The sequence below is a fragment of the Clytia hemisphaerica genome, unplaced genomic scaffold, assembly GCF_902728285.1.
Source record: "Clytia hemisphaerica strain Z4C2 unplaced genomic scaffold, Clytia hemisphaerica genome assembly, whole genome shotgun sequence".
NCBI lineage: Eukaryota > Metazoa > Cnidaria > Hydrozoa > Leptothecata > Clytiidae > Clytia > Clytia hemisphaerica.
The window spans coordinates 40,373-50,679 of NW_027104306.1; the positions used below are offsets into that span (position 1 = coordinate 40,373).

General features: G+C 35.9%; 1 protein-coding gene and 1 long non-coding RNA gene across 2 annotated transcripts in view; both read left to right on the forward strand.

Annotated features, from left to right (window-relative positions):
- Positions 1–10,307, forward strand: part of LOC136817487 (uncharacterized) — a 59,587-nt gene that overhangs the window by 2,681 nt on the left and 46,599 nt on the right. The window lies entirely within an intron of this gene.
- LOC136817480 (uncharacterized) lies at positions 1,349–8,161 on the forward strand. The gene is made up of 7 exons (XM_067073808.1): positions 1,349–1,407; positions 2,186–2,215; positions 3,302–3,411; positions 4,007–4,212; positions 4,899–5,017; positions 5,722–5,798; positions 7,616–8,161. Exons 2-7 carry the CDS (start codon positions 2,213–2,215, stop codon positions 7,797–7,799), a joined length of 699 nt encoding a protein of 232 aa, XP_066929909.1. The 5' UTR covers positions 1,349–1,407; positions 2,186–2,212; the 3' UTR covers positions 7,800–8,161.

Sequence of the window (10,307 nt, forward strand, 5' to 3'; positions counted from 1 at the left end):
TCTGAACACGACCAAAGTGACAAGAAAATAAGAACAACCGTGCCATAACAAAAACTTATAAAAAAGGAATGTAGAATACAAACCAAAGGTGGCTTAAAAAACGAGTGCAATTTTCGAATTACACGAGTTTATCATCTTATTTTACGAGCTGATCGAACAATGGGGTTCGCTACCTTTTTTCCCGTTGTGAAAGTAAATTACACTGAAAGTACTGTCTTTTTCTTTTATGGTTGTTCAACAAAACGAAAGAAAAAACATTAAACTATATACACCTTTTCAACCGTAGTCGCGCGGTCAGGCGCGTGCCGTTTTATTATTTAATTTACCACCCTAAACTCGATCCAATCCTTTTTTACACTGTTTTCTATTGTCTTTCTTGGCGCGAAAAAAAGACTGGGACTGTTTTAGGGTGGTAAAAATGCCCGCGCGGCAATTGGCGGATACGGTCAAAAAAGTGAATTTTGTAAACATTGGCGTGACATTGAAGAGAGTGATTAATGATAATTAATTGCTCTCTTTCAAGGTGTGCCAAATGAGAAAAAATAACCCGCCATCCGATTATCTTTGTAACGTATACGTTATTTGTTAAAGTTGAAGTATTCTTTGAAAATAAGTTAGCAAAAGAAAGATTTGTGTACATCATAAGCGAATGGGCTACAGTACATTTAAATATTTTCAAATATTTTCCGATTTTGCTATCATATTAAGTCAATGATTTCTCGTGTTAAAGGTTTTATTTTTTCGTAAGTTTTCCCGTTTCATATTAGACATATATTTCATATCAGGACAGTGTCTTGCTATTGTTATATTGTGCTGATATAAGCAAAATGTTGTTTTTTCCTATTTCTGACCAATCTTGCTCCACATCCGTGTCAATTCAATATAAAAAAGGCTTGTACATTAAAATTGATGAGTAAGCAAACACTTTTATCACTCTTATTATAAAAACAAAACCTTTAACTGATATTAGGGAAAGGGGAAATAGATATCATTCAAAATATTTTCAAAAATTTTCCTGTTTCGTTTGCAGAAAGATTTATCAAGTTGCCTGGAACTAAGATTAATAATGAAGTTCTCAAGTCAAATTATTTTTTATTCCTAGCAACAATTTTGTTCCTTTTTTCATCTCCTGGATGAAGTGTTATTTATTTTGACCTACAATCTTAATATGGTGAACTTTGTTACTCGAGCGTAGAGGTTTTTATGATGATACTTCTTGTACTTTGGCCGAGAGGTACGGACAAAATGCAGCAATTTGTAAGCTGTGATGGAGAGCAGAATAGTTTATGGTGATTTTGGAACTCCACCGTTGAGTATCTTAAATATTGAGATAAAGAGAACGAAGAGCGAACGGATTTCATTCGTTAAAGACATCTGCAGTAGGTGCATCGTAATAAAATTTTGACGGTAAGTTGTCGATTTCATTTTATATACAGTTGACGCTCTCTAATTCGATTTTCAAGGGGAATTGGATTTTCATCGAATAAGGGAGCCTATCGAATAGTAGAACGTCAAATTAGAGAGTGTCAACTAGATTTCGCCTGGACTTTTTTCCCGCCTACCAAAAATCTAAAATTTTGGATAAAATAGACAAAATTTCGTAAATCTATTTTTCTTTTATTCTATTAGGGGTTTTGGCAACATCTCGATTTTAAGTTTTTTGCAAACACTCTCATACCCACGAAAATCGCAAAATTCACTAAAATTGCGGAAATTAAGCCATGCGAAACTTCATTTTAGACCAGCAGAAAGTCGTTATCAAACCGTGGTGGTCCTGATCACCAATGATTTCTTTCGACCATGAAATTACGAATATTCATGATATTCATGATGTAATCTTTTATACGGAAGCACACAAAATAATCCGGAACTAGTGGCAAAATTTGCCACTAGTCTTTTGTTATTTTGCCACTAGTTCCGGGTTATCTCGGGTGCTTCCGTATAAAAGATTACGTCATGAATATCATGAATCCCAATTTCTAGATTTTCCTTAAATCAGTAACAAAATCAAAAATCAGTCTATATATTTTTTACATAAGTATTTCCAAACCCGAAAGAAATCCTCCTTTTTTCTTTGGCTTAATGAAATTTTTATGGTATAACCAACCATTTGCTTTATCAAAGAATTCTTCAAAGTAAATTCATGAAAATTTTCTGACAGTTTTCTTTTCGTTTCTTTTTCTAGGTGGAAAACTTCTATAGTAGCTTCATTATGGTAAGTTTACTTCTCTACATACTGTTACATACATGCTTGAGCTTTCTAGTAATAAAATCCGGGGGGGGCACTCGATTCAAAAACGACCATACCAGCAGCCCTAAATTAGGCATTGGAAATCGGACCCTTACAGTGCAAAGAAGATTTTGCAAAATTTGAGCAAACTTTAGCTTTAACTTTAAATCGACCCTTGCGGTGCATTTTCTTGAAAATATCTGACAATTTTCTGGCAAAATATGGTCAGATTTTCAAAATTAGATTGCGATTTTTTTCATCTTTGCTTATTTCGACCCTTACAGTACACTTTGGGAAGATATATGGGAAGAAATATACTCTTAAGGGCTGCACGTATGATAGGTCATTTACCTTGAGTGCCCCCACCCCCCCTTGAAAATGAAGCAATTTATTTCCCATCCAAAACGTGTCACCCACGTGGTTTTTGCACAAACGCTAGATTGAAAGTAAAACCTATCTTCAGATTTCAGTTTTCACTCTTTCTTGCTTGAGAAAGGTCGAAGATTCCTCTCTAGCCCTGTGGGGCTTTAAATTCAATGGTTCGCCCGTCCAGACACGGAAAATTTCACATTCACTCATTAAGTGCCTACCAAATATATTCATCTCGACTAAATAAACATAAATATTTAAACAAACAATGAAAAGAACAAAATCCTTAATTAGGCATTTTGTTGATTTTTGACAACGTGGTGTTACATCCATCTTTAAAGATACCAAAAAATTTTCATTGACAGATTTTCTTACAAACCATCGATGTACAAACCTACTGAGAAATGTTGCTTATTAGCAAAAGTATTACTCCTGAAACAGGAAAAGTGAAATTTTCATCATCCGTCTGCTAATTAGGCGTTTTGTATACAATGAGTACCGAAACTTCAATTCATCAATTCCATACAAAAAATAATTCAGCCTTATTTCCTATATTTCAAAACAAAGAAAATTTCAAATTTTTATTTTTGAAAAAATAATTTGAGTGCCATCATGAAAAAAAATTGATAAAAGAAAAAATGACAGAAAATCAAATTGACAATTTAGAAAATAATCAAGATTAATTTTTCTAATTCATTATAGCATTGGCAAATTTTGGCTACCATTTTGTTTGTGGTCACTATTAGTAACCATGTTTATGGGAAAGCCGCAATGGATGATGGTCCTGTTTTCTCCGAAGCAGAAGATGAAATGTGAGTCATTGTTTTTCAATACGAGGGGATTATTTTCGCTAGCCTTTATGAACCCTGGGTTGAAACGTTTTCTAACCGAAAATTTCATTGAATTAAATATTGACCCATATAGAATAGTTGCACCGTTAGGCTAACATTTTTTTTAAACTTCAGTCAATGATGACGGACTTAAAATCTAACTTAAATCCATGGATTAAAAAGATTAGTTATTTTCTTCGAGTCTTACTGGATACCGGTCGGTTGATATCAAAAGCAATGGCCGTGAGAGTGCCTCTGTTCATGGACATGTTTTAAGCATACTGACAAATCAAATAAAGTTAAAGTGTCATTCTAAGAGTGGTCATTTTTACGAAAGTCTGTTTTCAATCTACATACATTATTCGCCTAACAATTGTTTAGCAACCTTGCACTCGGTGCAATTTTCACCACATTTTGAAAACTGTTCCTTGTACCACTTTTCCGGGAACTTTATTCCGAAATGCCAAAGCTTTCGCTATAGCTAGCTCAGAATTCTGAACACTACAAGAATTATATAAATAGGAATTAAGGGACCAGGCCACAAATTATACCTTTTGTTTTATTCACTTTATGACAGGGTCATTAAACTGTTGGACGAATTCCGTGCACCTTCACAATCAGCTGATGAATTAAACGATGAACCCAGTGGACCTTCTTTCGACGAATCTTTTCGACGCTCATTTTCGAGTCACAAAGATTTTTTACGAGCATTAAAAGATGATATCCAGAGACATGAGCGTAAACGTGGTGTTCTTAGTTGTGCGAAAGTTGACCAACCTTCAAGTATGTCCATGTTCTGTTCTCAGAGGTCTTAGTGCACCGAAAATGATTATGATAGGTTGAAGTGCTCTTCTTTCAGATGTCTTTTTAAAGGGTCTAAAGGCCGCTACCCACTCAGCATTTTATGGTCGGCGAACAAGGCGCACGGCTCGGGCGCTTTGGTCGCTGAACACTTTTCTCATTCCACTGATCCAAAATAAAGGGGAGATGTGCTTCACATTTTTCTTTTTTTCTATTGTTGATATCTTTTGCACACGGTACAAGAGAGTTAAATGTCTCTTCTGATTGGCTATTTAAAAAAGAACAATAGGGAAGCCGCACAGCCTAGCGAAAAAGTTGAAAATTTTCAACTCTTGTTGCGCTCAAGGCGACAGCCTTTGAAGGCTTGATTTATGTAATTTGTGTAATAATTAAGCCGCCCGCCTTGTTCGACGACCATAAAATACTGAGTGGGTAGCGACCTTAACAAGTTGTATAGCTGTCTCTATTGCGTTGAAAGGATATTCAGAGTAGCTATAATACACATTTATTTTGTAAGAATATACTCTATGAAAATTCATGATGAAATTGGCCGAAGAAATAAAAATTAAAAAAGAGTATCACCATGGATTTGGCAACTGACCCTATGAGAATGTAATCGAAAAATCAATCGACCTGAGCATCCCGATTTCTACTTTTTCATTTTCCAGATTGTCCGGGAAGAAAAGAAGTCAACGGCTGTGGAACAGACATGTTTTCGAAAATTCCTTTCCCCTTCCGAGATACGATGACTGCTTCATGCAATAAACACGATATTTGTTATGGATGTGTAAGTTTACCTCCCATTTGCACTTTTTAGTATTAACCTGTTTCTTTTAGTCAATTTCATATTATTCGTGCATTTGAATATTTGCTACTACCACCAAGATCTTCACTAGGGGCCGTTTCACCTAGGCTCGCGCCGAAGGCTGCGTCACGGCCCCCCACGTCCTCCTACTCGTTTGGGCTTCGTCGTTTGCTCAAACGGCCTGGTATAGGCACGACGCTTTAGCGCCATCCATTTTCGGGGCTAGTTATCTGTTATATGGAGATTACCCTTCAAGAAAAAAGTTGAAAAAATTGATTTTCGTCATCATTCAATGGACTTTGGGATTCAAGAATTATTTCCAATTGTTGTTAGCTTTGTAAAACGTACTAAAAGAGGATACACGTTTTTTTTTTAAAAAACATCCAAAATTGTTGAAGCCTTCGGATGTTCTTAACTTTTTGGGTTTCAAGGCTAAAAATATTCTTAAACATGTTCTTATTTTCACCATTTTTGAGTATTTTTGTGCAATTTCCTAAGAAATTGGGTGTTTTAAAGTCTGCAAAGCCTTATGATGTTCTTAACTTGTTCTTAACATTCTGGCCATCGAGGCTTTATGTTCTTATATAGTTTGTTCTTATTAAAAACGTGTATATGAATCTTAGAAAAAATAGTACGCTTAGATTCTACTTTTGTCTCACACATGTTTTGCTCCTGACTATATTCAGGGTTATTCACGAAAATGGACACAATCAGATTGCGATAGCCAGTTTAAAGATGACATGTACAAAAAATGTGATTGCAAGTGAGTTCATTTCATTTCTTCTCCTAAAAATTTACCACAAAATTGTAAAGTTTCTTCCATCCCAGACTGATTTCCGTCACAAAGTTTAAGAAAAATCTGTGACACTTGAAGAGACTTTGAAAATGGCTATTTTCCCTAAATATGTTTCCTTTTTTTTCCTTTTGCAGCCGAGTGTCTTTTCCGTCCTTCTAATAATCCTACTTCTCATATCCTAAATATTTGATCAACATAAGTATATTACTAAGAAGCTTGTAGAGGGTTTTTATCTTCTCCTCATAGAGTGCTTGATAAGTTAATTGAGCGTTACTATAATAAAGAGTTGACACAATATCTATGTTTCAAACTCAGAGTTTCACCAAGCATCAGTGAATTGAAACATAGATATTGTGTCAACTCTTTATTATATTATACTAGCCGGTGCCCGGCGTCGCACGCCGGTTTAGCTGTTTGCTGAACGCATTTAAAGTCCTTTGGATGTTGGGAAGGTGGCTTAAACACGATGAAATCAAAATTAAAGGGAAGAATTCTCTTCAAAGTTTGACTCTTTGATGTTTAGGAAAACTTTGATGTCAAGATAAGCGGAGTGAAATAATAGACACGAGATTCGTCGAAAAAGGCAGCCCGGGTGGGGTACTTAGGCAAGAGAAGGGTATGGGTATGTGCCTGCCTTAAGGGTGCCTTTTTTTAAACATGGCAGTTTGAAAAATCGGAAAATCAAACTTCAGTCCCACTAAGAATCGGAAAAATAGGAAAATTTCAACTTTTTGTCCCCAGAAAGATAGAGATTTGGTCAAATTAGTCCCAGAAAGTGAATTAAAATTCACACAATTTCCCTTGTTTCTTCTCTTTATTCTGCTAAGGGTCCGAAGGGTAGGGCCGAAAGTCAGCTCGCAACCATAGTCCCCCCGGAAGGCAGCTAGGACACGCAGACAAAAAAGTGTGATAGCGCAATTTTATGTTACTTTTATAAAATAACTTCGTCATAACTTTTCAAATTCAACAAAAACGTAGATTTACAACAAAATAATTATCGACATAGATGTTTATAGGTCCCTTTTTACGAAGAAAGAACTCTAGTTTTTACTGCCTTTTGAATATATTTTTAATGTTGCTGTTGTTCTAACAAACTTGTCTTGTGATTCTTATGTTTTATTTTATATTTGTTCTTTTCTTTAACATATTCTGTTTAAAAGATTTTTTTTTGTTTTGAAAAGAATTCGAATGTCTCAAATCAAATAAGGTCGTTAATTACATTCGAAAACATAAAAAAAAACAAAAGAAAGAAAAAGAAGTCTATCAATATCAATTAAAACAAACTTATCGAACAGCTCAAAGTATTTATAAAACGGCACGAATCTGATTTAACACATTTGTGGAGCAAAAAGCAAAAGTTATCTTTTAAAAGAACAAAACATTGCTTGCGAAAACGAAAGTGACACACAAAAAACAAACACACATACAGATTACAGCTATTAATATATAGATTACTAAGAAGCATCCCTTTCCTCTGTCAATAGAATTGGGCTTTTCCAGAAAAAAATTGAATATGGGATGGATGGAGGATATAACATATTTTGGAAATTTACCTCCGGATATTGTGAATTTTGACCCCCCCCCCAGACAACGGATCTCACCTCCCGGACAAGCATCAGTTGACCCTACGGTCATATTCAAAATCACCCCTAATCAGAAATCAAATTTTCCAGTTTCTTCACCACCCCCACCCCCCGGACATTTTTAATGGACTATACGATTTTAAGAAAAAACAACGTCTTTAATGGACTAATCATAACTCACTATCTTCATTGTTGCCATAGATACAAGGATGATTGGTGGTGGACAAGAACACCATCAGTTTTAGCCTGTAAGACTACTGCTTTCACCATGTATCAGGCTGTTACCTGGTTTGGTTCAGGAGCTATCTCCAAACAAGATGAACATTACTGCCACGATAGCTGTATCTTACCTTATGGTAGCCCAACTATCGCCCTTTATCCTTAGATTAATCACTATCTAATTTTGATTTTTAATGGTAATTCATGATATGCAACACTGGAGAGTCTTCTGAGAATTTTCAAAAAGTTCCACCCAATACGTCACTTTTTCTATTGTTTAAATGACGTATTGGGTTGAACTTTTTGAAAATTCTTGGAAGACTCTCCAGTGTTGCATATCATGAATACACCTTTAAAACGTTAGGGAGACTGGGTTTGAAACTACCCTGAAAGAATGACGTCAGAATGTATGAAGTCGTTGCAGCTTTGACTTTCTCATAGACAATGCATTTTGACGTCATTTTCTTGTTAATTCATCACTAGTCTCTCAAAAGCCGTTTTAAAAGTTAAAAAGTGCATTTAAGCAAATTTTACTTGTATGTAGTATTTATTTATGGAATGCAACTATATGCTTAAAATAGAATACTATAAAATACTTCACTTAATTAAAATGATATCTTTTATCCTCCACCCCCATTACAAAAATTCTCTGGAAGAGTTCAATACAAAGTCTATTTTGTGGAATCAGTCCGGATCAATTTTTCAGCGCATTGGTTTTGAGTTGTTGGGATGATGTTTGTTCGTAACGCATGCTCCTTTTTCCTTTACAGCGCGCGCGTTACAAAATGCCAGTAAATGGTCATATACTCTCGGGTACCTAATAGCCATCCCCCCCGCTAATTAATTTTTCGAAAATTTTCCACCCAGGACATTCTTATTCCAACCCCCCCCCCCGCTTATTGATTTATGGGAAAATGTTTCTGAAAGTTCCCTCTTTTGTCCTAATTCTGCTGTATTAGCCTCCTACCCAGTACCCTACAAAGTTTTCTACCCAGGACATTTTTATTCCAACCCCCCCCCCCGCTTATTAAGTTTTGAAATTTTTTCTGGCCCCCCCCCCCGCTTATTCCAAACCCCCCGGCTATTAGGTACCCGAGAGTACACCCCTATGTCACAGACCCACTTGGATCCCATAGCCCTACTTGGAAGATTTGGCAAAGAATTCGTCCCCGGTAGGAAAATGCCTGGGAATTTCTGCCCCACTGGGAAATTGACTTTAATTTCATCCATATTCGAAAATCAATGTTTAAAAACTGGACTCCAAAACCATCCCCTTTCGATTTTTTAATCTTGGAACAATAGAATTTATATCCCCATTTGAATTTCGATAGGACTTTTTATCCCCACTTTAGAAAAAAAAGTTCCACTGGGCTTTGCTTATTGCAGTCGTATCAATTCAACATTTAGAGCTCGATTGAATAGAGTCGAAAGACATTAATTAGATCGATCGAATCAATAATCCAAGTCGCATTTTTGTCTTGCTTGATAATTTTGAATTAAAGCAATCCTCTGGTGCAATTAATTCTCTTTAAACATTTTAAAACATTTCCTTGAAGTATTTTTCCACTATTTGGCGACTTCCCTTTGCCCTCTTCCTTGTTTCTTTTCATTACACAAAAAAACTTTTGTTATCTAACTTTTAGGTTGGTCACTTGATTGTGACGTCTAGATTCTCTTAGGGCCTCTGTTGTTCAAACCCCCTGTCTTGCCTTTTATACAGAGCCTCTAGTATACGCCCTCTGTCTAAGAGTATACTCTCAGGTACCTAATAGCGGGGGGGGGGGGGTGCTAATTAATTTTTTGAACATTTCCCACCCAGGACATTTTTATTCCAACCCCCCCCCCGCGCTTATCAAATTTTGAGATTTTTTCCAACCCTCCTGCTTATTCCAAACTCCCCGGCTATTAGATACCCGAGAGTACTACGCCATGCACTTAGTTCCTCTAAGAGTGACCCCAATATTTTCGCCGCCACACTTGTATATAACACTTATAGAATACTACAAAATTTATTTCATCAGAGTCAAACGACTCAACTTTGCGTCCATTTTCTTTTCTCCCAGTCATAATCCAGATACTTAACCATGCGCCTTAAACTTAAATGTCGTGTTTCTCCTTGAAACCTTTAAGACACTGGAATACTTTTCCCTTTTCCTTAAAGAAGTTGGTTCTCAACCTCGCCCCCTACCGTGCTTAATCTCTTTCTTGATTGATGAAATAAAATGTCGATGATGTCATTAGCCCCTAGGCTTGAGGGTAAAGTGGGTTTACTCAAATACTGTCTGTTAGAACTCCATCATATATTCTATCTGCACCGCTATGCTTTTCTATTAGGTGATACGGTGAATATGATGATCCAATTTGCTAGATTTTACCATATGCTTTTTTTCATTTAAATTTTTAGATTAATATTCGAATTGAGTTCTATGCCAAGTTAAGTGAAAATCCATTTTCCATAATTTTTCAAACGTTCAAATGTTCTAAATTTGGATTTTAATTTTTTTCCTCTTTACAAATTTTGTCCAGATAAAGATTGAGTTTATTTTAAAAGCGTGGCAGCGCGTGGCCAAATTATTTTGGGTTCTTTGGAGTAGCGCCATTTTGTCAAGACGGGAGAATGATATCGTTGGTCAAATCGAAGACACTGGAAATCAGCTTGAACACCGCAACGGAG